We start from the raw sequence: 15,966 nt of genomic DNA on the forward strand, positions 1-15,966 counted from the left end.
TTTTTCTTTTATTTTTCTTGTATAAATTACTTTTATTAATAAACGTAATAAAATTACACTTTTCTTATGCTTTCTGTTCACCGTAAAAGTCTTCATAGATTTATAGCTGCCAAATCATCAGGAGGAACTCCCCAAAGCCGAGGCAGTATGTTCCTAATGATCTGATGGGATGCAGGTGCTCGTCGCCAGTGACTTGATAGCGGCGTTACTGGATGATCCACGATCAAGAAGCTGCACTTATGAGACGTGCTCTCTCTCGAAAGGCACCAGCTGTTTTCACTTTAACTTTATTTGGTGTTATTATTAACTGATTTCTCAAACAAAATTTACTCTGTGATGCTAATCGCTTGTTTTTTTTTTAATCCACTAAATGGATGAGGAACAGTAAGCTGTTTTAAAACTTCTATTTATATTGTTTGAAGAACAACAGGGAATACTTATGAAAAGCAATTCTGAAGCAAAGTTTGAAAAATTGGTCACCATAGCAACCATTGGAATGGTTCAATCAGCACGAACTTTCCAATGGTTACTATGGTGATAAAAAGTCAGTGTTGGCTCTAGGTCCCCTGCCTGGCATCAAAACAATGTCAGAATGGTCCTCTGGAACGGTTCAGGAACGTGTGGACATTGGGAGTGTGTTTATCCTCCTAAAGCACTGTTCCGTAGAAGCTCAATTGAACCCAACTGAGGTCCATCATCCCTAGACTACCACATGATGAAAAGTTCAAAAACTGAAACGATTGTTTCTTTACGTCCTTACAAAAATCTAAATTATGATAAGTTCAAAATGTATCAATATGTTTCAATGTCTGTCTTTCTATATATCTTAGAGGTGTTGAGAGAAACAGAGAACTTGACAGCAGATGAGAACCCGTGAGTGCCTTGTTCTGTGGAGATTTACTGTATATACACACATACTAACTTTGGTCTTTCTACCTTGATCGTTAAATGTTAGGGAGCTTGAATGAAGGCCCCAATTTTGATTGAATATCTTAATCTCATTTATCTAAATACCTGCCTACTCTTCCCTGGTAGGGTCTCCTTCAGCCACTTCTCCTGCAAAAGATTGGCGATTTTTTGAAGGTCAGGGACCGGCACACGTAAAGTCAGGTGACAGAAGGAATAAATTAAACATTTATACATCCTACATAGTAAAAGGGGCAGCACTTTACATGTTCCCGTCAGTAACAATTGAGATTTGTATATGTGTTCTTGAGCATGCTAGGGGATGATCAAAAAGGCATAACAAGCATGGCCGTCTCTAGCCAGAGTTAAAGGGGCAAGGACCTAAAATCCATTTTCCACATAGATAGGGGACGGATAACCCAGCGAGAATTATACAAGAATAACAACTGTCACAAAACCGGACATATGAAACTCCCTTTGTTGACTGAACACTGAACCAAGGTTATAGTAGAGCCTACATCCAAATTACTGGCCAGTCACTAAGTAAATTCATTTCCATGTTATGTCGAACAAGGTGTAAGGTTCTGCAGGGTCGTATATCCGTTAATAAAATCTATATCCCTGATGGCCTTGTTTGTGTTTACCTTTATTGTCAATTCCATAGGAAGCCTTTTTTTCCCATCAGTGATCACGCTCTCCCATGCTCTCCATTACAAATTCTATTTCCAGCATCCCGGTGAATTGAATAATAACCCTGATTAATTAATGAATCCCTGGTGCTTATTGGTTTTATTGATTCTCATTAATTTATGAATTGCTGCAACTTATTGATCAGTTGGGTCATCATGACTAATTTATAAATTGCTTGATCCAACATCCGAATTGATTTTGGAACAGGCATCTAATAAACTACAGCATTGATTTTTTGTGTGTGTTGTTTTGAATAGCAATCAGTGTCATTACACAGAAAGAAAACAAATATGTCGACTTCGCCCCATGTCCCGATAACATTTATGTATACTGTAACGGAATGGGGCGCTTGTGCCTCACATCCCTGATTATGGGATGGGTAGCAGCTCTGATTCTCAGAGTAAAGGGGCTCCTCTGGGGAAAAGGGTCTCCCAAAGAACTTTATTGGGGGATTGTGCTTAGTTTTTATAGTCACTTCACCGGGGTAATGGAAATTGACAAACACAGGAAATGGGAAAGGATTAACATAATTAACACAAAACTAGCAAGGGATTATGCAGACATCAGCACCATAATTCAACAATGGTGAATACACAACAGAGGTGAATGGGTTAGGGAAGTAACACTTAACCATAGACTAGATGGTCATTCTTATTACACATGAAATGGAAACAACAGGATGAATATACAAAATATTACAATTTAACCCCTGTAAATCAATGCCAAATCTCAGTGCCAATAACCCATAAAATGGGAGTTCAGCATCTGTTATATACATGATGTTTAAGGCGAAATACCCTTATACCTAGGGATGGGTGAATTATTCACCTAACTTGAGAAAAGTTATTGTTTCCTGTGTAGGGATATTTATGTATATACTGTATATATGCATTCATAGCTGTAAAATGTAAATTCATATAAATCAAGAGCCACATTCATAGCTGCAGACAATGATGTGAAAATGCAGCTGAAGATCATTAGTACATATTAATTATTAGCATATATCATTGATGCAGACCTTCTTTCTGTAGCAATTATGCAGAGAAATACTTGGGTGGATTTTATATATGGCAACAGCACAGAGCATCCTAGGAATGGTTCTAGGAAATGCCAAGAGGGCTAACTTAATTATTTATGGACTCGCCTAATAGAGGAGCCGCCAATAGATGCAGAGGGATCCACGGAAAGCGAGAAGCAGTTCTATACTTTGTTTTTCTCTGCGGATACATTTGCTTTATTTTGCAACAGGGTGGAGCCTTGGAGCACACCCTCGCCCCTGATTGGAGGAATTAAAGAGAAGTTCCTCCCTATCGCAGAAGTACTACACCAGGTCAGAGAGAGTGAATGAGAGAGAGTGAATTAGAGAGAGAATGGCAACAATGTTCCTTTCCAAATTAAAAAAAAACCCTACCAATTTTGTCCAAACCAAAAATTGGTTGTTTGAAAACGAATGGGCCAAAACCGGAATGAATCATTTGTCCAAATTGTTTTTGGTCCATTGCACAAGCCTATTACATGCATATCCCTTACAACCACGGGATAATAACTAAAAGAAGTTCTCCTTTAAGAGTAACCAATAAACATTTAATTAAAAATAGGTCTTTTTCATTCCCCGGTAGTTCAGTGTAGTTTACATAGACCTGCGCAGGCATGGAAAAGAACAAAGCTGTTAATAATGCAGAAAGATTTATCAGTTTTACAACATAATAAAATAATAATATGGCAATGTACTAGTAATATACCCAGCATTTAAAAAAAACCTGTTTTATTGGCTAAATTATTCAACATGAATTTGCTTGCATAGGTCTGCATATACTAAATTTTTTTGCATTATTAGCTTTTATACGATCAAAAGATTCTGCAGATGATACATAAGAAATTTAAACAATCAGGGCGTGGAGGGCCCTAGTTTGACCACACAATCTCAATTGAAAATGATTTTCTGTTATACCTACAAAACATACAGTGAATAAAGATAAGGAAAGAAAAAATCTACTGGGTGGGCTAAATTGTAGAAGCTGTACTAATAGTTCATTTTATTTTCCTACTGGGACTGCAGCTAAAGGCTTTTTTTTAATTTAATAATTGATTATTTTAAAATTAGAAGACATTTAGACATTTTTTAAATACTGTCCCTGAGTTATGCTTTGGTAATACACTTTCCCTAGCAAAGCCTCATATTTTCTAGAGCACAAAATAAATTACTGCCATTAATAATTAGTCGGGTCAAAGCAGGGGGTTGTGCACGTGCGGGGCTGCGTGTCCAAGTGGTCCTTCATCAGCTGCATGCTCTCTGCCAACAGATTTTTGTTCGGGTTGTTTCGCCAATCAAAGATATATATTTTCAATTGTCCAGATGGAGTGATTCTATCTTCCACGGTATAGGCATAGTCAGCAGAAATGTATAATATGAACCCTGTTACAGTCATAAATACTACCAGCAGCAGTAGCACTACTAGTCAACATCCTGGCCTTGGTAAGGGTCAAATGTTCTCCATCCCACCTACCAATGTAAGGTACAATTTTAGTTACCAACAACTGAATGAGTGGTGGGACCAAAGGTGATTCTAAACTCTTTTATTAGACAATAAAATGTGCAAATTAAGTAACCGGAAGCGCCACAGTTTTGGTGGGAGTTCGTGTCAGGTTATGTCCGCGGAGATACGGATGAAGATAGAAGATGGGAAAAAAAGAAGATAAAGAAGAAAAGATGAAGAACAAGAAGATGCGGAAGTGGAAGCAAAAGCAGAAGTGGTCGGCAGAGAAGATAGGGAAACATTTAGAGAATGTGAGAGAGAGAGAGTGAATGAGAGTATGAGAGAGAGTGAGAGTATGAGTAAGAGTGTGACAGAGTGTGAGTGATAGATCAGACGGATTTCGTACCAAAATTGTCTAACTTTGTTGCGAGATTCAGTCCTATAATATGTGCTGGATGAGTCTGTCTGCAAGTGCCTGCTCAATGCCCTAGTGCTGCCACCACTCTATCACATTCTATACTCTGAGGGATTAGTTCGTCAAAATGGCCAATTTTGAGGGGAAATTCGGCCCCATGGGATGCGGTTGGATGTGTTTACCCATTATTATAGTACAAAGCAAAATCTAGTCTTTAAAAATTTTGCTCCAAATGTATTTTCCAAAAGAAAAAAGGCCTTCCCAATTTCATCCGATTTCTCTAAATTGATTTTGCGCGCCATGCACAAGTCTACTTAATATATTTTTCTGGTATAATATATACTATATTTTATATTATTTATTCAAAAAAATAAGCCTCTTCAGAACTGGAGAACTCAATAATGTAAATAAACCAGTATAGTTCTAGAAGCATTTTCCCTATTATTTAGAAAATTCAGACCCTAGAGAAAGAGTTATTTTGCACCATTTAAATTTTTTCAAGGTCATTTTAATTCTCAGGATACAACTTCCTATGGTCAAGTGATACTGACTGGTTTAAAGGTTTGTTTCCATAGCAAAAGAAAACGTATTGTTTTTTTCAAGTGTTTACCATTTTTGTGTAAAAAAAAAAAAAAAATTTACCGAGATCACATAAACAAATAAGACTAAATTGTAAAGAAGGGAAGTTTATTTTAAAAGGAGAAAACCTGTTAGAACAAGAGGTCATAATATAAAACTAGAGGGTCAGAGGCTTAGATGTAATGTAAGGACAAATTAGGCTCACAGTATGGACTTGCATTGTTTAAGTAAGTGGCCAGTTTGTGCAGCAGAAGAGTTGTAGGAGAAAGCAAGATAAGCCAGAAATTGTTTTAATTTTGTAAGCTTGGAGATCTCACTCAGTGAACATCATGCCATATGTATTCATACTTATAGCGGCAGTTCCTGGGTCCAAATCACCCTGACTTAAGTGTGAGCAAGTGGCCTCTCTGGAAGTTCAGATTGGAGAATTATTTAAAAGTTGAGTTACTTAACAGAAAATTGTATTAAGCTGGTCAGAAAGAGCAAAAAAATTAAAGAAACCGCTGTGGTACTCCGCAGGTGTGGCCAAACTAACAAGAAGTTAGCAGTTAGTAAATACAACAAAACCCAAAGTGAGAAAGATAGACATTTCTGTAAGATTAGGCAGAAAAAGGCAAAGCGAGTTATAAGAGCTGCCAAATCACAGGCAGAAGAGAATTGCCCTGTCACTAAAAAAGGGAGATAAAACGTTTTTTTAGATATATAAATGAGAAAAGGAAAGCAAAACAAGGATTAGTTAGATTAAAAACGAAAAGAAGGAATGTATGTAGAAGAGGATAAAGGTCTAGCTGACTGCCTCAATGAATATTTCTGTTCAGTTTTTACAAATTAAAATGAAGGAATGGGACCTCAGTTGGGAACAAAGACATTTGACATGTGAGTTTATTGAGTCTACTTCAGTTGTCTAAGGTAAAGACAAATAAGTTGATGGGGCCTGATGGGATACACCCAAAGTTATTAAAAGAGCTTGGGGGTGTACTAGCAAAACCATTAACTGATATATTTAATGAATTATTGTTAATGGGAGTAGTCCAAAAAGATTGGAAATGAGCGAATGTTGAGCCCATTCGCAAGAAAGGCAGTAGGGAGGAGTCGGGCAACTACAGGCCAGTAAGTCTTACATCTGCAGTGGGAATATTAATAGAAACAATGTTAAAGGAAAGGATTGTTGAACATCTGAAGTCACATGGGTTTCAAGATCAAAAACAACATGGGATTATATTTTAGAAAGATCATGCCAAACTAATCTTAATCGGTTTTTTTGATTGGGTAATTGATGAAGGTGGTGCCGTAGACATTATGTATCTGGATTTCAGTAAGGCTTTTGATTCTGTCCCACATAGAATACTTCAATCTCTGAGTTTAGATCTCAATGTTGTTGAATGGATTAAGGAGTGGCTGAGTGACAGACAACAGAAGATTGTAGTCAATGAAGTATATTCGGAGCAAGGTCTTGTTACCAGTGGGGTACCTCAGGGATCTGTACTTGGACCCCCCTGGTAATGCAAGCAGAATGCTTGGTTATATAGGGAGAGGTATTAGCAGTAGAAAGAGAGAAGAGCTCATGCCGTTGTACAGAGCACCGGTGATTGTTTTGTATTGTGTACAGTACTGGAGAGCGGATCTCCAGAAGGATATAGATATGTTGGAGAAAGTTCACAGAAGGGCTACTAAAATGCTTCATGGATTACAGGATAAAACTTACCGGAAAGGTTAAAGGATCTTAACATTTATATATACTGTATATCTAGCCTGGAAGAAAGACATGACGGGGATATGATAGAAACATTTAAACACTTAAAGGGAATCAACACGATAAAAGAACATACATTTTTAAAGGAATTTAAAAAATAATTGGAAAAGGCATAAAGCTATCATGAATCTAAACTGGACCAGATGTTTCTTATCTGCTGGCAGATTTGGTGTTCCTGTGTTTGTAAATGGACTTTCCCTTAGGTCATCTTCCAACTTTTTGTTTTAAACTGCAAATCGTAGAGGTCATATTGCTCGAGTCCCCGATTGCACTTTGCATAATATAAGGAAACCATGGTGAGAAATATTAATTGGCTGCATCAGATCTGTATATTTCTTCCCAATTACTTATTGTTCTTGGTTTCCTAAGATTTTGTTTGATGGGTCTTTGATTAGGACTGTTTGTGTTTGATACTTGCTGTGCTCATTTGCATGACTTCCATCAAAGGTTTTATTTCTTCGGAAGCATTGTTATTCTGTATGGCACAGTAGAAGAAACCGCTCCGTTTTCTTCGCTCTCTCCCCCTTTTTTTTTTTTTTTTTTAATTTTGCTACGCAATGTATCATATAAATCATGTCAGAAAATCCGCGTCTGTGAGCCAAAATAGAAAACAAGTTTCCGTTTTAAAATTGTTCCTAATGACTTTTTGTCACCAGTCAGACGACAGCTCAGCTGTAACTCTGGGGGATACCATATATCATTCGACAAATATCACATCCGTAACGTTAAATCATATACATTTACAGAAGAAGAAAAAAGAATCAGAGGGGAGAGAATGCGAGCTTTTTACGCAATGAAATGAAGTAAATAGAATGAAGAAAAAAGAAGCAAATAAAAAATAAAAATTTTCTCTAGTGAAAATTAAAATGAATCTCAAAGCCCAAACATTAGATTTAGCAAATGTAAAGATTGAAATAAAAAAAAGGTAGTAATATTTGGTGCTATTTCTTTACCTGTCCCTTAAATAAACTTTGGCAGGAAAAGGCAGCTTGAATAAAGGAAAGTGGCGGGGGCGACTGGCGGTGGTTGTATGAATGCTTTATACAAAGGGTGTTTCACGCCACATTGTCAGATGGAGTCCATTTCCCACTAGGTGGAATTGGAATGTTTTAAGGTGCGCCTAAGGAGGAAAAAGGGGGCTTAAGTAATATCTTTCATGGCACCCAAAGTCCACATTAAATGGGTCACTGAAGCAAATTTACCTATGTGAAATGTATATATATATATATATATATAATGTAATGTAAGGAAGTTATACTTCGCTGACAGGGTGCTTGATAAGTATAAGGGCCTCCCAGGAGAAGTGGTAGATATTAGTACATTGAAGGGAATTTAAACATGCATGGGATGTCCTAAATATAAGACGAGACAAGTGAATAAGGTTTAAGGTATATACAGCAAGAAAAAAAAATAGCAGACTAGATGTTCCCAGCAGGGACATGATTGCTCCTCACCATTAAGTTATTGCTCCCATTTTGTTAAATGTTCAAGCAAGATTTCTGAGGATTGACGGAGAATGAGAAATTGACGAGTTTTGCTATTTTCTCACCTCTTGTCGCAGTTCTCAGCTTTTCTGAGATAAAACAGTCTCTTCAAAACAATCATTTCTAATAAAAAATATGCATTCCAAATTAAATATTCACCAGTGCCACCACCATTTATTCAGAAACCTACGAATGTTTGTCACAGTAGCCCCCTGAGGCTGAGGACACATGGGGGTATGTTTGGGAGGGGGGCACTGGTGGATTCCTGGGTAGACTCCTTACCTGCCTCCTCAGTCCCCTCTTATGTCTAAGTAACCCTGGGCACCGCTCCCAGGGAAGTTTCCAATGCTGACGCTCAGGGTCCCAACGTTGGATGACTTTGCCTTTTAAACCATAACATCGTTGGACTGAGCTCTCCATTGGTACCTCGAGATTGACGCCGATTCCTCGTGATCACCCCGAAATAGTGACTCTGTGTCAGGTGGGAATTGCTGACCATAGAACTGTATGGCGGCGCCGGGCGCCAGGCTGTCTGATGGTTAATGAGATAATACCCCTGATCCGATCATGTGTTGTGTATAAATATCTGTGCTGTCTTCAATAAACTGAGTTCTGCTTGTACCCTATACTAGGGTAATACTTAGGGGAATATGAAGGGTTAATCCCTTAAGCAATTCAGCATTCAGCGGCAAGAAAGAGCTCTATGGCCGAGCTACTCAGTTTGAGTACGGGTCTCCGTCACAGTTTCGAGATCAAGCATATTTTTTAATAATCGGAGATCTTTGTGCCTAGAAGTGAAGGAAATGTATACAGTATCCGACCCCAAGACCAGAGGGTGTTCTGGTCCACATATGCTTTTTTTTAAAGATCACGTCAAAAGAGGCAAATCAAGCATGAACTGCAATTTTATAATACATCATCAGATTAAACACGGGAATTCAGCTCTAGGTGATGGCTATGAGTCCTTAGTCTGAATAGATTTGATTACAGCAACACTCATCGCGTATCTGTTATATATTAGTTTTTCTTTTCATTTAGGAGACATGTTATCAAAACATTAACTGAAACTGTAAAAGTAAACTGAAAAAGTAAAAGTACATGTATATATAAATATGTATATATATGTATTTTATTTACACTGGTTCAGAAACACAATTTCCGTTCTTTATACGTACATATTATTATGTATTTTAGGGATCATTTCTATTTAACAATAGGTGTAAGATCGGAGCTCCACTTCCATGGCGTACTTATACGTTGACTTTCAACCTGGATTTTACCAAACTATTTTTATTTTTAAAGATGATATTTATTTACTTAAAAACCCCAGTTCAATTCATGACGCCTCTACCTACTCATTGAGCAAGACGCTTTTTTCTTTACACGGATACTGCATTTAGTTAAATGTCTTAGACGTCTGGACCAAGGGGAGTTACTGACTGAGTAGGGAATTGCGATAAGGGTCTTTTCAGGTTATAATTGGCATCTGCTAAATTTGGAACCAGTTTCAGGAAGGGATCCAAAGACATCAAAGACAAGTTCTGTCAGTTAAGAGAATGCGTAACCTATATGAGTCATTTGAAAATTGCCTGGAAATAGGTCAAATTGGTGGCTGACAATGGGTAAAAGCATAGTGCAATGAAGCGCAGAAGAGTATAAATCAACAGAAATTCAGATTTATTTCCTGCAGATGATTCCTTGTATGTCTGGGCCAGACCCAGACTGGCCATAACGCAAAACCGGGCAAATGCCTTGTGGGATGGGGCCAGCTTGTACATGTCACTTACATATGCTGACATCTCCCGTGACAGATAGTTATACTCGTGTAAATAAAATACATTTTATGTCCCCGCTTGAATACAGGATAAATAAAAAAGGATCTCAGTTTCCTTAAGGCAGATAACTGTGTGCATGGACACCTGCTGGGACTGAGTCAGAAGAAGTGGGAAAGCAGGTCATACACTCATGCAAAAGCTCCCAAATGTCCCAGTAACATACAACTTACAGGAACAATGACCAAAATCCCCAATGGGACACTTGGGGATTTTGGTCATTGTTTCTCTAAGTTGCCCCATGGTCCTGCTTTTTTTGCAGGCTGTTAACTGCCCAATGAGCTGTAGAATTGATAAAAGTCTTTTGCAAAACAGATCACAATCACAGGTCTCGTGTGGCCCCCTATGGCTTATTAAAGATGAGCACTGGTTTATGACATCATACACTTGCATTTTGCTTCTATCCTTTGAAAGGTGGCTACAAATGAAAAAAAAAATCACTACCCCACCCCAAATAGGCTGAATTAACAGTTGGGGTATGCAATTTACAGGATTAATGCCAAACACTGGGATCCCTATGTCTTAAATAGGACATGGAGACAGGATAACCAGATGTCAAAACTGAATTGTACATGTCCCATGCCGGGGTGTTGTTTGACAGTGATATATACCAGGAGCTGAAAATCCATACCCAAAGTACAATGTGTATAAAAAAACCCCACAAAAAATACTACCATAAAATAAGGCTGGTAATCGTGACTGAAAATAGTTAAAATACGAGCATTTACAATACCCGAGGGAGTCTAGTTTTCAAAAATAACGGTATATGGTATGATGGGGAAAATTAAATTGGTCGGCATTAAATATGTCCAATGGGGGCAGGATGACCAGATGTCAAAATTGCAAGTTGAAGAACTGAATTGTCCATGTCCCACCTGTGGCCTTTTAACCCCCAAAGAACCCGACAAATGCATGCACGGGAGGTATCACTGTACTCAGTTGCTGAACACTTATTGGGATGTTGTTTGACCGCGACATATACCAGGAGTGGTAAATTCATACCAAAATTGTGTGAAAAAACACACAAACAAAAACAAACTACCTCAAACTTTAACGAAGGCAGGTGGTAGAATTAGTGCATAGAAAGCCTAGCATTTGAAATACCCTGGGGTGTCTAGTTTTCAAATATATATGTCCGATGGGGTAAATTTAATGGTTGCCGTATGACCACATTTTTAAAAAATGGTTTTAAAATAGCAATATATGCTTATTGCCATAAAAAGAAAAACACTCGGTATTTCTAAATACGCGACAAATAATAGACTCTATTTAGCAGGTTTTTTCATAAGCTTTTGTAGATGAGTAAAAATCAAAGTTCATTTTTTCTAAATTTTTTACCATATTTTATATTTTTTTATAGTAAATTAGATGAAGTGATCAAAATAATGGTATCTAAAGAAATCTCTTCTTGTCCTGAAAAAAAAACAGTATATCATTTGTGTGGGTTCAGTAAATAAGAAAAAACTAAATTACGTGCACCGCTGAAACGCTAAAACGTCACAAAGGGCACAAAAAGAAAAAAAAACAGTCGGGTCCTTAAAGGGTTAATGTGTCAATGAGGCCAGACATTAGTTTTTTGGTTAGCACATTTGTATCGCTACGTATTATTTGCATGATGGCTCATTCAAGGGTTAATATTTAAGCTCAAATAGAAAGTTCCCAGGTAGCTCCCACCTACCAAACATTTAGAGCGACTGTCTCTCCTAAACAGGGGTACTTTGATGCTATCGCACTAGCTACAATGAGGGTATAGGCAGACACCATATAATTTTGTGGATTTATTTCTGGGCGTAAACTGACACGCCTGTTTTACAAACAGGAAGTGGAACCCGACAGTGAAAAACTTCCGCCAGCCATCTTGGGAAGGTCATAAAGTCTGTGCTTGCTGTGGCCGCCATCTTGGTGGGGTCCTGGCAGTACTTAGCAGTGCGTTTTCGATACGTTACGGCGGGTTGGTGAAGTGACCCAAGTCTCGGTACTGTGGTTGGGAGATGTCCACGCCGCCCCTGTCGGGAGCCGGTATGACGGCTGCGAGCGGCCCTGGGCCCTTTCCTGGTGCTCAGGGAGCCGCTGCTGCGGCGGCCGCCCGGGAGGTGAACACGGCGTCTCTGTGCCGGATCGGGCAGGAGACCGTGCAGGACATTGTGTTTCGGACCATGGAAATATTCCAGCTGCTCCGAAACATGCAGGTGAATGGCGCTGCACGGGCGGACCCCCAACACGGACATCATTAGGGACCCCCAACTATCCTGTAACAGTCCCTAAAGTCACATCATTACTGACAGCACATTGCACACCGTCAGACCACCCCAGGAGGGCATTACTGAACCCCGAACTCTCAGCACCCCTTTTAATACACATTACTGAACCCCCAACTCTCAGCACCCCTTTTAATACACATCACTGAACCCCGAACTCTCAGCACCCCTTTTAATACACATTACTGAACCCCCAACTCTCAGCACCCCTTTAACACTGACCTTACTGAACCCCTTGTTTACACCCCCTTTGACCTCCTCCTAATAACACTTCTTACACCTCACACCCTGCTCTCAGTTCTCCCGTTATTTAACTCTTTCATGTTTTGTATATAACGCCTGTGAATTCTCTGTATTATTGTAAAACTGCAGCGATATCTTAAATAACACATTTTAAGGAGTTTCTAGAAAAGGCCGATTTTCTCTGCTTCCATAGAATAATTGTCTTGAAAGCATCGATGTGCGTGAAAGTGAGTGGAATGTCACGGGTGGTAACCTGGCGCAGTGCGTCATTGATTGGGCTAAACCCACTGTGCCCGTTTCAGGTACGGGTGATTTACTTTTCCCAGCCCCTCTACTGGATGATGTTTACAGGAGGGCTTACTGTAGAATGTGAGGCTTCCGTGTGATCTTCATGCATGTTGGGTCAGAATGTAGAATGTGAGGCTTCCGTGTGATCTTCATGCATGTTTGGTCAGAATGTAGAATGTGAGGCTTCCGTGTGATCTTCATGCATGTTGCGGTAGAATGTGAGGCTTCCGTGTGATCTTCATGCATGTTGGGTCAGAATGTAGAATGTGAGGCTTCCGTGTGATCTTCATGCATGTTTGGTCAGAATGTAGAATGTGAGGCTTCCGTGTGATCTTCATGCATGTTGCGGTAGAATGTGAGGCTTCCGTGTGATCTTCATGCATGTTGGGTCAGAATGTAGAATGTGAGGCTTCCGTGTGATCTTCATGCATGTTGGGTCAGAATGTAGAATGTGAGGCTTTCGTGTGATCTTCATGCATGTTGGGTCAGAATGTAGAATGTGAGGCTTTCGTGTGATCTTCATGCATGTTGGGGTAGAATGTGAGGCTTCCGTGTGATCTTCACACGTTGGGTCAGCTGTTATTTTAGGAGAGTAATTGCAATGTTGTTCTTTTGACATTTTTAGCTTCCTAATGGAGTCACGTACCATACAAGTACCTACCAGGACAGGCTTGGAAAACTCCAAGAACATCTGCGCCAGCTGTCGGTACTTTTCCGCAAGCTACGTTTAGTGTACGACAAGTGCAACGAAACCTGCGCCGGCCTGGACCCCGTGCCAGTAGAGGTAGGTAGCTGATCTGCATCTGGGCTGAAATGCGCTCTTTGAAGTCTCTATATGTTTCCACAAGGCTGTGTTTTATTCTTTATTGCAATCAGAATGTAATTTCGTATATTGTTAGAATGTTTGGTTCACATATATGTTACTTCAGTACATCTACCTGTTGAGATCGTTAGGTTAAACCATCAGAAATTTCTTTTGACACGACTTCTGCGTTTAATCAAATATTAATGTTCCCTTCGCCCCCCGCCCCCCCCCCCCGTTGTATTGTGTTTGATGTGAAAGCCTAAGCACCGGCTTTTTGCTTAAACGGCAGCTGATAGGATGGACAGGTAGCAGTAGGGTATAGTAGGTATATAGAAAAAATGGACGTCATATATCCTATATGTATAAATGTGTAGGTATGTCCTTCTCTGGTTGTTTGATTGAATGAGAACTATTATTGATAATGCTGATGATTTGATTAAATAACAATAATTAAAGACGCATATGCCCAAGATAGTATTTTAATGGGACGGTCTAATGTCCCTGACACCCCCCACTTTACAAACCTTCCGTGATTACAACTGATAACAATGGCTGCCTCCAGGTCTGCAGAATGAAATAAACCCAACATTAGTGCTGATTTGCATTACTGTATATAGCGCTGTACTAAATAATTGATTAATGTAGGTAATGTTATTCTTTACAGATGAGTATTTTAAGATCAAAGATGCAAAAGTAAGGGGTTTTGTTTTTTTTTATTTTATTTGCAGCAACTTATCCCGTATGTTGAAGACGATTGCTCAAAACATGATGACCGCGGTGCTGCCAATCCGCTTCGGTTCGCAGCCGAAGAAAAGAGGGAAATCATGGAAGTAAATAAGGTATTACATTTCCAGGCCAAAGGCTTGTCTGTTAGATAAGAGCATAGCTATTTCACAGAGGGGTAGTAGATGTGTGGAATACTCTCCCAGCAAAAGTGATAGATGTTAATACACAGGGGGAGCATAAGCATGCGTGGCATAGTCATAAGCCTACCGTGAGCATAACTCAAGGCCCTATTTAGTGTATCTATAGCCAGATTAGATGGGCCCTTGTCTCATGTCACTTAACTCGTACTTTATTAAGGTTACTTGTTAAGGCGTTTCAGGTAGTTTTATTCATTGTCGGTAAAGGGAACCATTGGCAGAAATGCTGAACTTTAGGTAAAAATGCACCGTCGTATCTAAAGAGTATGTTTTCCCTACAGAAACTAAAACAGAAGAACCAGCAGCTGAAGCAAATTATGGATCAATTACGGAATCTGATATGGGACATAAATTCAATGCTGGCCATGAGAAATTGAGAATTTGTGTTTACGATTTTATTTTGTGGGGTTTTTTTTTTAAATACTTAATGAAGAAAATGTAGATTTCCTTTTTTTTGTTTACATTTTGTAAAATGCGATCTGTTTAATAAATATTCTGTATAGTACCGATTTGGAGCTGCTGTGTTTATGTATTTTGTATTTATGCAAATGAATGTTCAGAAGCTATAAATGTTTGTTTCGAGACCTACCCGTTGGCATTTATTTTTGAGACAAACATTTTGATTACATGCGTTTCTGTTCTTAAATGTATTCAATGTAAGTGTAAGCGTTTGGCTGATAAAATTGATATTTCTAGCTGATATCACTAAGGAAGAACTACCATATTTACCAAATATTACACTTTGCGCTTTGAGGCACAGTGCTATGACATGCAAATATACGTGTTTTGGAAACCCGAATGTGGGAGAAATGTTACACCTGCCGCAGGTGTCTGGTTGATTGCTGGATAGCTTTTCTTTGCTATTCTGGCCCTGAAAGTTACCGCTTTAGTTCTTGTATTTGTAGAATAGTGATTTAGGTAGCCGAGGTCACCAGTCATCAGTACATCTCTCGGTGAAATCGTTATAGTCCCACTGTTTTCATCACACCCTGATCACAGCTCTGTACTGCTGAATACAATACCTATAGAGTAGGAGAAAAACACGGAAAGTCACCAGTTCAGGGCTAGGGACTGCGTTTTGCACTTTTCATCGATCTCATGACGTGTTGGAGCAGACCGCTGGTATGTGACGTTATGCCCCAGTAGTGAGGCAGCCAGATCGGAGCCCTGACTGTTGCTCAGAATGCGATTCAGGGAGATCCTCGTGATCACCACCGCCTGCCAAAGCAATAGGATAGTCCAAAAAACACAAAGAGAAACCAAAATAAAGATAAAACTAAAATGTAACTTTCAATTAATCTATAACAAAAGAA

At 39.1% G+C, this 15,966-nt stretch overlaps 1 protein-coding gene across 2 annotated transcripts; it reads left to right on the forward strand.

Annotated features, from left to right (window-relative positions):
• The first annotated feature begins 12,127 nt into the window (after positions 1 to 12,127).
• Positions 12,128 to 15,030, forward strand: LOC149305644 (mediator of RNA polymerase II transcription subunit 30). Of its 2 annotated transcripts, XM_089477468.1 has the most exons (4): positions 12,128 to 12,325; positions 13,551 to 13,709; positions 14,459 to 14,569; positions 14,935 to 15,030. In XM_089477468.1, the coding sequence occupies exons 1-4, from the start codon at positions 12,128 to 12,130 to the stop codon at positions 15,028 to 15,030; spliced, it is 564 nt and encodes a 187-aa protein (XP_089333594.1). The 2 variants fall into 2 exon arrangements, with proteins under 2 accessions (XP_089333594.1, XP_089333595.1); XM_089477469.1 differs by lacking the exon at positions 14,459 to 14,569.
• The last annotated feature ends 936 nt before the right edge of the window (positions 15,031 to 15,966 follow it).

The sequence above is a fragment of the Sceloporus occidentalis genome, unplaced genomic scaffold (genome assembly GCF_023333645.1).
Source record: "Sceloporus occidentalis isolate IW3139 unplaced genomic scaffold, rSceOcc1.0.p SCAF_11, whole genome shotgun sequence".
NCBI lineage: Eukaryota > Metazoa > Chordata > Lepidosauria > Squamata > Phrynosomatidae > Sceloporus > Sceloporus occidentalis.